The 16,940-nt window shown below is 34.1% G+C and overlaps 2 protein-coding genes across 2 annotated transcripts; one reads left to right on the plus strand and one right to left on the minus strand.

The window, feature by feature from the left end:
* Window positions 1–251: 251 nt before the first annotated feature.
* On the minus strand, window positions 252–4,964 carry LOC142977185 (uncharacterized). The gene is made up of 5 exons (XM_076120930.1): window positions 4,833–4,964; window positions 3,029–3,106; window positions 1,749–1,925; window positions 1,323–1,458; window positions 252–393 (listed from the first exon to the last, which is right to left on the minus strand). Exons 2-5 carry the CDS (start codon window positions 3,098–3,100, stop codon window positions 287–289), a joined length of 492 nt encoding a protein of 163 aa, XP_075977045.1. The 5' UTR covers window positions 3,101–3,106; window positions 4,833–4,964; the 3' UTR covers window positions 252–286.
* A 4,054-nt stretch (window positions 4,965–9,018) lies between these two features.
* Window positions 9,019–14,316, plus strand: LOC142977230 (uncharacterized). The gene is made up of 5 exons (XM_076121000.1): window positions 9,019–9,115; window positions 12,326–12,412; window positions 12,809–13,006; window positions 13,398–13,527; window positions 13,980–14,316. Exons 2-5 carry the CDS (start codon window positions 12,332–12,334, stop codon window positions 14,048–14,050), a joined length of 480 nt encoding a protein of 159 aa, XP_075977115.1. The 5' UTR covers window positions 9,019–9,115; window positions 12,326–12,331; the 3' UTR covers window positions 14,051–14,316.
* Window positions 14,317–16,940: the final 2,624 nt, after the last annotated feature.

The following is a 16,940-nucleotide window of genomic DNA, read 5'->3' on the forward strand; positions in this document are numbered from 1 at the left end:
GTTCGATTCCCACAAAAAGTTGTTTTGATTCTGGTTGTACTTTGTGTCCGTTGTTTGTATGTTTGTAAAAGTCTCCGCGCCACAAGAGCAATTCTCAGAGCGGGAGATGTCTTTTAAAAAAGAAGTAAAGCAAAACCGGTGCGTGTTTACTGCATTCGATTAAAAGGTCTAAATAAAGTAACTTAAAGAGTACCTAATAAAAGATCGTATATCAAAAAAACAATTTTACAATTTGAAATCGATTTAATTAAAGCTTATACATTAGAAAATTGTTATAAAAAAATATTTATTCACTTTCTGATTCAGAGTAATTAACAGGTCCTTCGATCACATGCCCTTGTCGCTTGCTGTAATAATATATCCTAGTTACTGCAATACCGAACATGTAGAATGCTGAAAATAAAATAATCTTATAATCATATGGTCAACCTAGTGTCAAAGTTGTTCAAGCCGCCCGAAGCCTTTGGCATGGCTTAACGACTGTTATCCTAATTGATAACAACTGACCGACTTTTTATGAGCCCTCCGAAGCACGGAGGCGCCCAAACATTATCGCGGTCACCCATCTAAGAAATGACCGCGCCAAGGGTTGCTTAGCCTACAGATCGTCGGTCGATTTATTATTCATTAAAGTCTGATTGTTCTAGTAATAAAAATGCAGTCGCACAAAAAGTAATTATCATGTCGTCACTGTGAAAACAAACTACAAAAATGAGGAAAGTTACTACGATAGTCTATAAAAACTCGCAAAGATATACTTGGCCGATTACAAACGTGCGAACTACGTTATGTATATCGACTCTCTCGCTCGCACTAACGCATTATCATATTTCTTACATGATTATTTGACTTGTAATGTCGCAAGTATTAAAATAATATATAAGCATACTTTCCAAAAAAAATAAACACAAGGTGAAAAGCTGGTCTGTCGTATGGTTTCTATGTATAATAATAATACTAAGGCTGATTTTAGTCTTACGCCGACGCGGCGACGGCACGCACACCGTCAGTGCTTATAGCCGAGATATGTGAACTTCTAGGAAGCGTTTTTAAATGACGCGTAGCTATCAGCGCGCACAGTGGTCAGCGCTGATAGCTGCTTTCAGGGAGCGTTTTAGCGTCGAGCGGAGCGGACGTCGTCAACGCGTACAGTTTTTGGGATAGATAGTACAAAGCAGCAATAATTAATACACTCTGCATTTTGGCCGTCGTCTGTACAGTAAGGCGGTCAGTACGATACTGATACGCGCTGAGCTATAAGCGCTGACGGTGAGCGTGAGACTAAAATCAGCCTAAATTGTTTTAAACAAGTCTGTACTTACCCATTAGAATTAGGTTCTTAACACAGGTAAAAGCATTACCCGTTCCCTTGAACATTGTGTAGGCCATACCGAGTACACCGATAGGTACGCATATGGTATTTATGATGATGTACGCAAAGATCAAACCAAGTCTGTCCTGTAATTAAACAAACATTAAATTACCGGCTGACTCGAGCAACTTCGCTTGCGTCACATAAGAGAAAACGTCACAAAAGTTTGCAAGTTTTTGTAACATTTTTGACTGGTACTCTGCTCCTATTGGTCGTAGCGTAATGATATATAGCCTTCTTCGACAAATGGGCTATCTAACACTGAAAGAATTTTTCAAATCGGACCCGTAGTTCCTGGGATTAGCGCGTTCAAACAAACAAACTCTCCAGCTTTATAATATTAGTATAGATTAGTATAGATAGTAGGGATTATTACCTTATAAACTCCGACGATCATTAAAATATTAATAAGCATAGAGAACGCCCAAGAAACTATAATAATAAACCTAGTAAGTGACGTCGCAATTGATTGCACATCTTCAGTTGCTCCTTGTCGTTTAATTATTTCCTCCGCATATTCGTAGCCAAGTACTGCGTTCATAGTTTCTAGGATCTGTAAGTAAATAGAGGTATTTAGATATACCCATGTGGATTTGTGTTTCTTGCCAGCTCTTCTCATTGGCCCTACCTTCCGAACTTTTTTTTTTCTTTTTATAAAGACAACTCCCGCACTAAGAATTGCTCTTGTGTCGCGGAGACTTTTACAAACATACAAACAACGGACACAAAGCACAACCAGACCCGAAACAATTATTTGTGGATCGCACAAATAATTGTTCCTAAATTGTTGTTGGGAATCGAACCCACGACCTTCCGACGCAGTGGTGTTGGCGTGGTGACCTAAACCACTGCGCCACGGAGGCAGTCAGCCGAACTGGCGGTAAATTCACTCTCTGTCTATCATTGACTATCATAAGTGTCAGCATTTGACCTAAATGAATAAATCATTTGATTTTGATTTGATTTTGATACCACTTCTGGTAGGACTTGGGTTCGATTTTCAGGTAGCGCAAAGTGCTATTGGATATTTCTAATTTACTAGTGGTCGCCCAGTAGTCGAAATCCGACCATAATTAATATAAATTATAGGTTATTTAATATAAAAATGTATGAAATTATGTAAGACCTCAGTAAATATATAAAACGGTTGTCTATGTTAGTACTTTATGTATATAGACAAATGTCAAATGCATGGTAGTGTGTCTAATGTTTTATTTATTGATTTAATGTAAGGTCAATTTGGGTAACTTTGAATCATTTGGGTAACAGTGGGAATTTGAACTAGATTTGATAAATTTTTCATATGAAACCAACACAATTGATAAAGATTTATTTTAGTTTTGCAAACTTTTATCAATTGTGTTGGTTCCACTAATTCCCACGTTTAATGTTACCCAAATTTTTCAAAGTTACCCAGGTTGACTGTACTATATAGGGGTTATTACTAAAAATAAATTGCGTTCTGCACTCTTCCTACATATAAACTGTAAGTGTACCAAATTACAGACTCCTGCGTCCGCGCATTTTTCATTTTTGTGAAGCAAAGTTTCTGCTTCACGTATTAATATATAGATTTCAGATGCAATTGTAGTGGCGTGGCGACCACCTTAACTACTACGCCACGGAGGCCGTCAATTAATAATAATATGAACTCACCATCCCCAAATATCCGATGATCAGACAGCCAGTTTTTAAATCCATTTGACTGCAAAAGTCTTTGATACCCATTGTAATCTGCAACAAGAATAATATTTGGTTACTAGTTTTTCACAAATTGTTCATTAAATAAAGTTCGACAACTTGATAGATAGCCTTGCATATTATAAAATGCGAAAGTTTGTGACAAAGTATGTAGTATGTTTGTTACTCTTTCACGCAAATTCTACTAATCCGATTACGATGAAATTCGGTATGTAGGTAGCTGAAGACCCAGAATAACACGTAGGCTTTATCCCGATTAGACTTTTATCCCGAAGTTCCCGATGGATCGGGATTTACAAGGAAAGGGTTTCCACGCGGAGGAAGTCGCGGGAGGCCTCTAGTAATAAATATTTTACAGTAACTGTATCAAATAGGCCACCGTATACTACATGAGCCTGCGGGGCACTGATATTCAAAATGTTTTATACTTTCGCCAGTCGCGAACTTTGTATACTGTTTGTATAAGGTTCTCTATAAAGTTGTAGCACTAACCCCCGGCTTTGAGTACATTTGACGGTAGTTTATCTATTCAATAGCGTTTTTTATAAGTTTTCTCCCTCGGAAGAGACCCATCAGTGGACAATAATGAGTTAAAAAAATGCTTTAAACAAATAAAACTACAAAGCCAACAAGTTTGTATGTCTGCAACAATGAGTACGCAGATTAATGAGATAATAAGAGATAAGTGGGTCAGAGGTATACAGATTACATATGTTTATACAACTGTTATCCGGCGTATTTTCCCAGTTGTATTCTGTAAATATATTTGAACTAGTTTCATCATCATCAGCCCAGCCTTTCTTTCTATGTTGGAGTCGGCTTCGCATCTCACCGGATACAGCTGAATACGAGTATTTTACATGGAGCGATTAACGATCGAACCACACTTTGATAAAACTGGTTGTCAGACTTTCATGTTTTTGGTAACGGAAGTCAAAATTTTTTGAAAATGACAGCTGGGACCCACTATCTAATGTGTTTTTCGAAACACGGAGGAACTCGGTATGTATAATATGTTTATACATTCACAAAACCATCGCAAAGCGTAGCTTGACTTCAGAATTTTACCCCCGCGCGGCTGTTGTTGACAAACACAACGACACGACCCGAGCTCCTTAACGATTTTCTAACTAGTATCAATATAAACAAACCACTTTATAACTAGGTACTTCAAATTCAAACTTGTACCGGATTTAGAATACACAGAAATTAAATAAAAAATTATGTTGCCCCGATTTATATGTCCCGATGTCCCGCAGGATATGCCTAAGTGTGACATATGAAAAACACATACCATCTTATTCATAAACACACTGTAAACCTATTTTAGTTAAAAATATATTTTAATATGTTCTCTCTTTTTCATTTCGCTAAGGAGTGAAAGAAACAAAATACTTACTTTATAAGCCTTTCATAACTTCATATATTTTTATGAATAAGAGGGATTGTATTTAAAGTTCTTTAAAGTATATCTAAACTACCTAACTGTCTAACAGTTTATTTAACGTCTATTCACTAAAACCAGTCATAAGAATATTAATAGTAGATCAATACATATAACTAAGTATATAAAACTCTTCGGTTACCGAGTGACTGACTGACTGCTGTCACATCCGAAACTACTGAGCTAAGAAAGCTGAAATCTAGTATGAAGATTCCTTAGGAAGTCTAGAGGAGCACTACGAGAGGATTTTTGAAAATTCCAGTAGGGGCGGAAATACCCCGCGGGCGGAAACATATATTATCTAAAAAAACTTACTGTTAACTAGTTTTACTTCACTAGGTATATTTAAGAACTTCAGTTTTGACTCTACACCAATTGATTCAAAATTATATATTTATTTAAATACTGCACTGTTTATCAAACGATTTACACGGCTGCTAGTCAAATAATGACAACAAAACTGAGTTGTGAGACAAAACAGCACAGATTTATCAGTTAAATGATTCATTTATATCTCCATTTTTTATTATTATTATAAACTATATACTAGTAGGCCCGCGCGGCTCCCGGCTTGATTAAAATGTCATCTCCTATTTTTTCGTACTATAAATGCTAAAGTTTATAAGGATGCATGTTACTCTTTCACGCAAAATCTACTAAATGGATTATCTTGGGTACAGAGTTAGTTCATAACCTAGATTGACACACAAGATTCTTCTTTTTCCTTGGAAATATTTTCAGGCGGCTGAAGTCGCGGGCAGAAGCTAGTCCTTTTAAAAAGATAATTAACGCATTAAGAATTGCTCTTGTATCGCGGGGACTTTTACAAACATACAAACAACGAACAGATATAACAATAAGACTCGGAACAATTAACGGTGGATCACACAAGTATTTGTTCTGTTTTGGAAGCGAACCCACGACTTCCCGACTGACTGGTAGAGGCGTGGTGACCATCTTAACCACTGCGCCACGAAAGCCATAACTATTTTCTTTCTACTATATATTTTCAGCTACCACTATGCTGAATTTCAAAATGGATTTAGAAGTTTAGCCACAATATAACGGAACGTAGGAACAGATTTTAGCTAAATTAACAATGATTTATTGTTATATTGTTATTAATTTTAGGACAATCGTATGACTAACAATATCAACATAGATTATTATTACACTAGCTTTTACCCGCGCATGGGAATGCGTCATTTTCCCGGGGTAAAAAGTAGCCAACGTCCTTTCTCGGGTATCAAAATATCTCCATACCAAATTAATTCAGTAGTTTAGCCGTGATTGAGTAACAGACGGACAGAGTTACTTTCGCATTTATAATATAGTATAGATAAATAAATTAGTCATTTTAGGGCGATCGTATGACCGACATAGGCGTGGGTAGGGGTGAGTCGGCTTCTCTCCAACCCTGGCTGGCCCCAACTTGGTACCACATGGAACTTTAAATTAAAAAAATAAATTTAACCCATTAATGTCCCACTGCTGGGCAAGGGTCTCCTCCCGTAATGAGGGAGGGGTTAGGCCTTGAGTCCACCACGCTGGCCAAGTGCGGGTTGGGGACTTTGCACGCCCTCAATAAATGTTTTTAAACAAATTTTTAGGCATGCAAGGTTTCCTCACGATGTTTTCCTTCACCATGATGTTTTATTTCTAATACACACATAACTTCGAAAAGTCATTGGTGTGTTGCCTCGGGTTCGAACCTGCGACCACTGGCGTGGGAGGTGTCAACTTATACCACTCGGCTATCACTGCTATCATGGAACTTTATTTAACGCAAAAACGTTAAATGATAACTGCATTTTTTTTTATTTATAAGTCCTTTAAGATAAAAAGAAATATCATGTATTTAATTCTTAAGTTACCGGTTATTCCTATGATAATAATAATATACTAATTGCTGAAAGTTTCATCAAAATTCGTAGTTTCGTAATTCATTCGTTAAATAATAGATAACATGCTCAAAAACTTTTGCATTTATAATTTTTGTAGGAGAAAGCCTAAATTATTCATATAACTTTTTTTAATAAACAGAGTTCAGAAATTATGGATAATCTACAGTACCACAAAATGGTCAAATGGCAGAGTAACTTCTAAGTGAATTTTAAAACATTTACCGTGGGTATAGAATAATTAAAACAAAATTTTGCCTTTATTTAACTTTACGACGACGTATAGTGACATCTATCAACGGGTGCTTTAACTAATTTAGTTCACAATATGTACAATAGATGGCAGCACCTGTAAGGCAACGCTTTCAATCTATTACAAGTTTATTATTTTTACTAGATAAAACAATATTAATACGACCTTACTGTTGGTTAAAAAAAGTTAAATATACGAAAACCTTCGTATAATATTACACAATTTATTAGAGAAAAGCTACATCCTTTTCACAACGTGTGGACTCTTATAAGACTAACATCTCTATCATCCAGTGAAAATACCCTTTCCTTCAGCTAGAACATTTATGGGTTAATTTTATTGCGCAACAATTATTGTAAAACAGGACTTGTTTAAATCCTAAATTGTACAATGACATATATCAATGCTTTACGACTCAAAACTCGATATCTGATAACAAGTTCAGTACAAAACAATCAAATAGCTCTATAAATAGATATGATTTCATTTAGAAACAAAAAATAGACAGACAATAGATAAAACTGGATTTATTTGTGTCCATTGATAAGTTGATAACGAAGTTATGTACAAATGTACCTACAGTCATGAGCCGATATATCTGTACAATATTTTAAAAAAATACAGTCTTTGTAAGTGATTGTATATTATAACCCTCTTATTCATAAAAATATATAAAGATATAAAAGGTTTATAAAGTGTTTTGTTTCTTTCACTCCTTAGCGAAATGAAAAAGAGATAACATATTATAGTAGCTGTTTAACTAAAATTGATTTAAAGTGTGTTTATGAATAAGAGGGTAAGAGTCTTAGTAAGTAATTTTACATTAATATAAATAATAATATAGTTGAGTAGAGTTAACTGCAAAGCGCACTTCATGATGTTTTTTTTTTATTATTATAATATAATCTCTTGTAATAGAGATCGGGCCTATTGCCATGTAAGGCCAAGTTACCAAATTTAGGCTAGCATGAATATTTAGTATAATAATAGCACCATGCTCGATTCAAGAACTGAAACCGGAACCTTGTGATCAGTAGTGGTATACCCACGAGACAGTAATTTGTTATTTATTATAATTTAATATTATAAGACGATCTAACTATTTGTTATCGCCCTAGACATTTTTTTGAGTCACTAGCATAAATACATTCCTATATGACGTATAATATGTTGAGGTAGATTATAATACTTTGTGCTCATGACTGTACTATGTACTACATTATCAAGCACTCTATAACACACCTCCACTGATATCTTATCAGACGTCCGGTCAAGGTGTTATCAGCTGTTTTAAATTCTAAACGTCATGTTTTAGATTTAAACAATTTTTGCCTGCTAATTGGCCCAAGTAAAGCTTTTTAGGATATAAAAACTACTGATCCTAAGTTTGTAACGTATTCCACGTCAACCAGAACTATATATTTGGAATAATCAATGTACATACCATTTTCTAAGGACATGAGTACCAACCGAATTGATAACATTTTATTTTTTGAACTCAGTTTAAATGTATGTCATCTCCAAATTTTATTGAGATCTCTTCAGCAATATAGCACGAAATTATCACCATTATATTTGTCTGCGCTTCATACTTCATGCTAGAACAGTATTCTTTATCTATAAAGAAAAGCCAATGGGTATTGCTGTGAATAAGATAAACTTCATTTAACGCGTGTCTTGTCTTCTCGATACAAAAGTATATCATAAAAAATGTTTAACTTTACGTTGTATTGCGGTAAAGCTTTTGAGGACAACACAGCCTAGAGGACACAGATATACTCGTATATAAACAGATACATATACATGTATTTGTCGTTAAATGGCCTAAAATCCATCTGTGGCCATCAAAATCTTGACCCAAAATAAACGTGCGAGGCAGTTTCAACATCCCACAGTGATGTTCTATTGATTAAAGTTCCTAGACTTAACGACGCCAGATGAGGGCAAAGAGTAACCCAAATACAGAGGGGCGAGAATATTTGGGGTGCCAGACTATCGTACCTTTCGTATGATCTCTCTCTCTCGATACGTCTCTTAGTTAATAAATATTTTCAATTAAATAATATAAAGTAAAGTTTCACTTGTTAAGTATTAAAATACAATAGTTATGCGTTTAAATAAAGTATTCTGTACTGCGTACTTATGGATTAATGCAACCTCAGAAATTTTACTCATAAATGAGAAGAACTTATTGGTGAAAATCTAAAAATATATTAAATTATAAAAGAGAAATAAAAACTTTGCACGTTATATAAAATAAAATTTACTTGGCAGCCCTTAACAGCTTTCCTCTCTGAGGGTTTCTCAAGTCTATAGTTACCTACATCCCCTTCTGAATGTTTAATCTTGGTCGTTGCCATACCATCCCTTGAGTTGGAGCCACAGTCACCACTCAACTTTATAGTGAACATATCCCTTCGACTCATACGTGGAACTTTTGAAAGGTACGACAACTTATATTTACAGAAATTGTATACTTAGTTACTGTATAGTTACTATTATGTAAAATTATGTATAATAGTATAACTAAAACATAACTTTATTTGAAAAAAGCTTAGTTAAATTTCGTTATTTTCTAGTTATATTGGTCTTTTCTATATTTTTTTATTTTCTATAGTTATAAAGTATAAAACAGGTGTCAATTAACAGTAACTAATACCATTTGTTTATGTGTTAATATTGGTAGTATGATTCCGTACACTGTATTTTGGGATGTTTTAAGTGATTTGGTAATATTTTTGCGGGAAATAGATACTAGTTGAAGTAGATACCGTGGAGTTAATTTATTAAAAGTACCTGTGGTTCTGTCTTTGGTTGTCTTCTGTCAATATTCTTGATAAGTGCTTCGCTTATATGAGACAAGCTGACCCGCGTAACTTCGCTTGCGTCACATAAGAGAGAATGGGTCATAATTTTCCCCGTTTTCGTAACATTTTTACTGGTACTCTACTACTCTATTGGTCGTTTTTTTCTCGATACATGGACTATCTAACACTGAAATAATTTTTCAAATTGGACAAGTAGTTCCTGAGATTAGCGCGTTTAAACAAACTCTTCAGCTCTATAATATAAGTATAGATTTATGAGATTATAGGGGTATTAATTAGCAAAGCGTTGCCTCCTCAGAATAAAATTAAATCTTTCATGTCCACAGTTGTCAAGTGTTGTTTGGTTCTGACAGCATCTACATCGTTACTTATGCCCTTTTTTCATACTCACAATATATACATAATTTGCAGTATCCACCTGTGTTTGCTGTTTTTTAAAATCAGACTGTTATAAAGCCATCTTATAAAATTTGCTCCTGCGATTTTAATCGATGCTAATGTTTCCTTTTCTCCATGAGATCAGAAATATTTCGGAAATGTTTACATACTACTTATCTTATTTCAATAACTCAAATGTCAATCAATTAATAAGTATTAATTTCATTCCACTTTTGTCTGATGTCAATTATTACAATAGGTAATGTGATTCGTACCCCCGGTTTCTGAGGTACATTTAGCGGCAGTTTATCTATTCAATAGCATTAAAACTCATACAAAAAAGAAACGCTATTGAATAGATAAACTACCGCTAAATGTACTCATAAACCGGGAGTTAGTCATAAACGGAACTCTCTTCTTCTGTCTAATTCATTTAGATTTGATTAATACCTATTGATAAACATTAAAAATTACAATTTTAATCCGATTACTTTTATATTATACCTATGTAAAATAGAATAGATAAGGTTATTGCTTTTTCATTGCCAAAAATAACTTAGTGAACACACCGACTTAAAGGAAACCTATCTTATCGCCTCATCAAAATGTTTCAGACAATGTTTCTCATGTAAAGATTTAGGTGCCTACTAACATTAGTTACTAAAATAGCGATTATTTTCATTAGCACTTTATGTCGATTAATATCAATATGTATAGGCAAATTATTTACAAACGTATCGTTATAACTTATGAAATTTAAGTAAGGCGTTATAGTGATTAAAAAGCATTTAAAAAAATCCTTATTAAGTTTTTTTTTGTACTGGAAATTCAGGGGAGAGGCCTTTGCTCAGCAGTGGGCATAGAAAAGGCTAAATAAAAAAAATGTTTTCCAAAAAATTGATAGTATGTCTACCAAAATAAGTAATCGAGGTCAGCTATTGACCTGTTTGTCTAGACATCACGACGACGGCTTCCCAGGACGTCTCATTAACCAACAGAAAACACATCATTCAAATCGCGGACATTATATTATTTTATTTATACTCTTTTTTAGAAAATGTCGACGCCATTTATAGGTCAAAGGTTCGTTTTTTTCCCATGATCACGCATTTTACACTGTTTTAAAATCTAAGGTTCATAGTTTCTAAAATAAATAAAAAGAGGAATAATCTGGAATTTTGAAACTGAATCGATCCAACTTTAAACGCATCCTGTCTTAAAACTTTTTTTGTGGTCACAAACAGAAGATAGCAGTCTTTTTCAACCTGCGGTCCGCGAGAGTGTGTAATTTGGTTTGCAGGTTTACATTTTTTTAGCTTACCCCAGAATAAATACCTATAAGTAGGTTTCCTAGTAACAGGTCAAATTTTTTTTGTTATTCAGGATGTCTTTGAAATAATGCTTAATTTCCTTGGGATCTGCGAACTGGAACCACTTAAGAAATGCTTCTAAAGAGTAATGACAATAAATCAGTAGCATTTTAAAGGAATACAATAGCAAAGCAAATCATGCGTGCTTTTTTTCTATATTAAAGTAAATCAAGTAGTAATTTTAACCCATTACTTTCACGCTGCTGGGCAAGGGTCTTCTCTTAGAATGAGGGAGGGGTTAGGCCTTGGGTCTACTACTTTGTCCAAGAAAACTAAAATAAAAATACTTAAATTTTAAATTTTCAAAATAGCAGCAGTTTGAAAGTGAAATAACTCTTGATAATTTTAGTTAATAAAATTCAACCAGCTATGTATTTACTCACACGAGCAATTCATATAAATGTCTCTAGCTAACTAATAAACGGGAATGATTTACATATATCACAGGGTTGGAACCGCGATTAACACTATCACTGGCTCCGGGTGTTTAATGGGGCTGAAATGAATTAGGGTAGACAGTTTAAACCAGATTTAAAATTATCATAGTTCACATACTAGAGGAGAGTATACGTTTTCATTTGGTAAAATGGATAATGAGGTCTGTGGAAAACGATTTTTATCCGACTTCAAAAACATTATTTTGACCTTAAGTCGTCTGTGTTTTTTTTGTTTGTAACTCCATTAGGTACTTTTTATTGGGTGAACTAGTTTAAATGGTTTTTGTATGGGGTAGGGTTTCTATGTTACCTGTTTAATTTTGATTCAGATTTGACAAGCAGTGCTAGAAATATCATAAAAATTCGTCATTTTGTATACGTTGATGATATTCACCTTGAACAATCAAGGTGCTACTAAAGTATCTCTTTTAATTTTAGAATTATTGAAGTGTTTATTACAACTCGGAATAAACTAATGGAACGTAATAAAAAAAATATTGAGAGATTTACAAGACAATGTCTGATTTCTTAATAAAATTGTGTTAGTGTTATCGTTAATTGTTATTAGAAGAGTATCTAAATTACGTAACTCTTATCTGATTCATTGGCTTCTGTCGTAATTGTTTTCTGTCTTATTTCAGGACAACATGGGGTTGCCTCAACTAACAAGATGCTGTTTTATATTTGACCTGAAAACTGGTTGTATTATCATGGGCAGTATTAATGCTGTAAGTACTGTATTCTTTTACTAATTGATTTTAATTAATATGCTATATATTTCACAAAATCACTTGTAGTAAAACGTAGAAATCTTAAGAAAAGTGTTAGAGTTTTTTCAATCTGTGTTTAAAAATATATTTTCTGATTACTATTAGATAGATATTAGATTTTCGGGGATTAGGAATAGAAAACAAATAATTTCCAATATACCGAGAATAATCCGTATATTTTCAAATTATTAAGACAACAGTAACAATTTATTATGTATCTTTTACCTTTGCGTCACTAAATAAAAAAATTTACTGTGCAAGGAAAATTAAACGAATTCGCAACCAACCAAAACATTATTCAACAATTCCCTCAAAATCCAAGACCTTATTCTAAAACTGGCACCTTCCTTACAGCTGCTATCGTTCACGCTCCTATGCGTGATGATAGTGTTCACAGCAGAAGTAGGGGCCGTGGACCCTGAGGTGCAGTTCCCCGGAGACATCGAGAAGCAGGCAGCCATCACGGGTCTCTACGCTATGTGCATCATACTGATATTAATGTTCCTTATGAAGTTCATCTTTGATGTCGTTTTTATTTGGGGAGTCTCTACTGTGAGTATTTTACTCTATTTACTTTTAAGATTTTAATAAAAATTTATTACTCAGCGCTGATTCGGAACAAATTACTCATTTTGTCTTCAAACAAGAGATTTATATTTGAAACAAATTTAAAATCACTCAGTGGTGCTCAAAATTTTTGTCTTTATGGAAACAGTTTTACCGAAGCTAGAAACTTCAAAACGTTAAACGTGCTTTGCGTCGTCGTAAGAGGACCAAAAGAGGAACCCATATTCTCTAGAAGATTCCTCACTTGAAGATTGTTAATAATGAACTGAAATAAAATAATTACACATGGAAGAAAACAATACTTGAGACTTAGCTACCTTGTAACTGCTTCTTGATGAATATAGTAGTCTATAACAGTTATTCCCATGTCTTCCAGGAGCGACAAACCATCATCAAAGCGTACATGATCATGTGGATAGTGTTCTTCTTGCTGTCGATGTTCATCTTCTTCCTCAACTCTCCCGAGTTCACCGGCGGTACTATCTGCACTGAAGTTTTCTATATTCGTAAGTATTTGCAGCTATTTTCTAGGTCTACTTATGTTATAAATGCAATATTTGTTACATCCTGTACACGTATGTATGTATTTTAGTTATTTTTTATCGAGTAGACCAAGTTAGACTTTGTAAACGGAAACACATCATATAAGCAGGTGCCTAAAGCAAGATTTGAATACAACATTTCTCAATTACTTCACTATATTCGATAGTGTCAAGAAATCGCTCCTCAGCTGCTCAGGTTTAAATTAATATGCTACGTTTCCAGGTAATGACATTAATTGTAATTTAGTTTTTAGTTAATAAAACTGTAACGCTGGACTCAAGGCTTATCCCCTCCCTTGTTCGGGAAGAGACTGTCCTCGTAACTGTCGTAGTAGCAGACTCGTAAGTGGGACAGTTACGAGTAAAAAAACATATTTAAAAAGCCTGTAGTAATAAAGGTGATGTCTTCATTTCAGTTCACAACATCTACATGATTCTACTGAGCAACAGTTTCTACAAGCAACTCAATAGCAGAGAAGAAGTATAAATGATTACTACAAATAGATAGGGCTTTAACAAATATTTTACATTGTCGATGTCAAGGAAAATTCACTTAAATTTTGTTTTTGTATTCGATTGATTTAATATTATATGTTCCTTATGACCCGTCTTGCTTTAATTGGTGTTGAATTTTAATTACAATCTTTATTTTTTTTCAAAAGATTAGAATAAGGAAAGGTGTCGAATTATTTTTGATGTTATCTTTATTTTTTTTACATGCATTATTACTAAGTATGTGGTGTGCTTTTTCAAATGATGTGCCAAATTGAGTATTTAGTAGAATTATTTACTTGTATAAATAAAGTATATTTATTTCTGTTACAATTGTATTCGAAATATATAAATGTTAACTATGAATGTTGTATTCCTTATATGTACATAAATATTATGCATGTAAATGTTAATGATTCTGCCACTTCCCTCCAATAGTCGAAGAGAAGCATCTAACGAGAAGTAGAAAGGGAGATAAAATAGTCTTCAAAGAAACGTTAAAGCGCATATAAAAACGCTTTGTTTCGCTCATCTAAAACTGTAACGGAGCGACATACAAACATAAAAAAAACATGGAAAAAAAAACGATGCATCTGGCATCTTTTTTATATTATTATATAACTCAATTGCGATAAAAATGTTAAATGAGTCTTTTACCGAGGAAGTTATATCGGGGGCAGAATTATAAATAGCTATATTGACTAAGTACACGCATTACACGCCACAACTTATGATTATGACATGATCTACACTATATAAAGGTTTAGTTTTATTATGTGGTTTATAAAACAAAAGTGTTATTAATTAGATTAATAAATCTAAGTAAAGATAAATTAATGGGGTTTTAAACGTTAGTATTGTGGTTCAGGACAGATTTTAAGTTAATTTCAGGTAAAAGCCCTTTTTTTACGATGCCCGCGTAATTTTTTTTTTCAAAATTCGAAGATCAAGTAATAAATTCATTTATAAATCATTAGAATTATGAAATGTTGCAATTATTTGCGATGCGAGAGCAAGCGATAATCCGCGAAAGTCGCGATAAAAGCTGTCCAAACACTGCATGAATCATTGATAATATATTAATTATTGTTATATACCTACCCTAATGTTTATATCCGGTAATGACTAGTGAAATAAACAAAATGTAACACATAAGCATAAATAATTGCGCAACAATTAATTACATATGCGTTTAGAACTTTTATTGTACTAAATTAGAGCCATACTTTGGATACAAGGTACATGGGTTGACCACTAACCATGCGACAAGAAGAAGCTGGTAAAATTTTCAGCAGAATCTAGTCAGCAGTGCCTCGATTCTCTACTACTATCGACTACCGACAACCGAACTGTCATTGATAAAGGAGAATGGGCAAAATAGTATGGAGCCTGGGCGACCCGCGGCCATACTTGATTTTGGTATTTTTTATTGTAGTTTGGTCCTATAATTACTCTGTAGAAGTTTAATTGCCGCGACACACTTATATGACGAATAAAATACATTTTTGTTTTTGAGCACTTTAAATAGTACAAAAACATATTTTGGCTTATATTCGGAGATTAAATAAAAAGTACTATTTCTTATATTGCATACAAATATAGACATTATTAATATTCGAACAATCATAACAAGTAAATATATAAATATCGTAAGAAGTAAACATCTTGCTCATCTATAACATATTCACTGAGACGACTTATCTGTTGTTTATGATCTTCTTCTTATTAGAAGAAGCCTGTCTTGAATGCTCAGCTCAATAACGAGACGTTCATAGCCAGTTGCGCTCACTGGTCGGTATACGATCTGTGGGTTAAGCAGCCGTTGGCGCGGTCATTCTATAGATGGGTGACCGCATAGTGGTATTTGAACTGAGCGTCTCTGTGCTTCGGAGGGCACGTAAAATGTCGGTCCCGGTTGTTGTCAACTAAGATAACAGTCGTTAAGCCATGTCAAAGGCCTTTCGGGTGGCTTGAACAACTTTGACACTAGGTTAACCATATAATAGATAGATAGATAGCATACTAACTACGAGCTTACTTCACTTCATACATCATCATCATCTTCTGACAGATTAGGAAAATCGTCGAAAAAAGGCTGATCGCCGGTGATACGTTGGAATGCTGCTCTTTGTCTATTCATATTGTTACGGTTGTTGTTTATGTTAATGGCATTGCAATCGTTATAAAAAGATGTAACGTTATTACACAACGTTAAATGCATTACAGACACGAAATAATCGTTATTATGTTCTATGAAATTCTATTATGTTTACATGTAAATATATTGTTACCTAAAAGGATTGCAGCGAAACGTTCTTAGTAAAAGTTGTTCCTAGTTATCATTACTTTAATTTGACACTACTTTCATTAATGGCCGCCGACCGCCCAGAAGTGCCCATTCTCCTTTTGTATGAAAATCTGATTAGCGCCTCTGACGGGAGCCGTAGGAAACATTTTGGCAGTACATTCTAAACGTCAAATGTCGATAGGTAGCCGGTTGTCGGTAGTCGATAGTGGTAGAGAATCGAGGTACAGTTCGAATTGTAAAACGTAGTAACTTTCGCATTATCTATCATTATTATCTTAAAGATTAGAGTTACTTTCGACAGTTTTGTCAAGCGGAAATATCGAAAATTGATAAACAAAAGGAGACCAGGTTCTTCCCCCACTCGTATAAAAAATATCATTCATATAGATAATCCGCTTCATATCTTGATAGTGTTTTGATAATGCATCACCTATCGAACACTCGGATCTTGAATCAATGCAAACAGTTATAGTGTTTGGAATTTGAAATAAAAAAAATGGCATATAAACGATCTGTGGGTTGAGCCACACTCGGCGCGGACAATCATGGATGGATCGCCTTGTGGCTTAGAGTTGAG

Source organism: Anticarsia gemmatalis, chromosome 12, assembly GCF_050436995.1.
Source record: "Anticarsia gemmatalis isolate Benzon Research Colony breed Stoneville strain chromosome 12, ilAntGemm2 primary, whole genome shotgun sequence".
Classification (NCBI taxonomy): domain Eukaryota; kingdom Metazoa; phylum Arthropoda; class Insecta; order Lepidoptera; family Erebidae; genus Anticarsia; species Anticarsia gemmatalis.

Bases quoted from the DNA above. Each gene is read 5' to 3' on its own strand.
- LOC142977185 (XM_076120930.1), bottom strand. From the start codon at position 3,100: ATGGGTATCAAAGACTTTTGCAGTCAAATGGATTTAAAAACTGGCTGT. The intron at 1,459-1,748 runs GTAATAATCCCT...GTTTAATTACAG, and splicing joins TGATCGTCGGAGTTTATAAG to GACAGACTTGGTTTGATCTT. The intron at 394-1,322 runs GTAAGTACAGAC...TTTTATTTTCAG, and splicing joins TAAGAACCTAATTCTAATGG to CATTCTACATGTTCGGTATT.
- LOC142977230 (XM_076121000.1), top strand. From the start codon at position 12,332: ATGGGGTTGCCTCAACTAACAAGATGCTGTTTTATATTTGACCTGAAA. The intron at 12,413-12,808 runs GTAAGTACTGTA...CCTTCCTTACAG, and splicing joins TCATGGGCAGTATTAATGCT to CTGCTATCGTTCACGCTCCT. The intron at 13,007-13,397 runs GTGAGTATTTTA...CATGTCTTCCAG, and splicing joins TTATTTGGGGAGTCTCTACT to GAGCGACAAACCATCATCAA.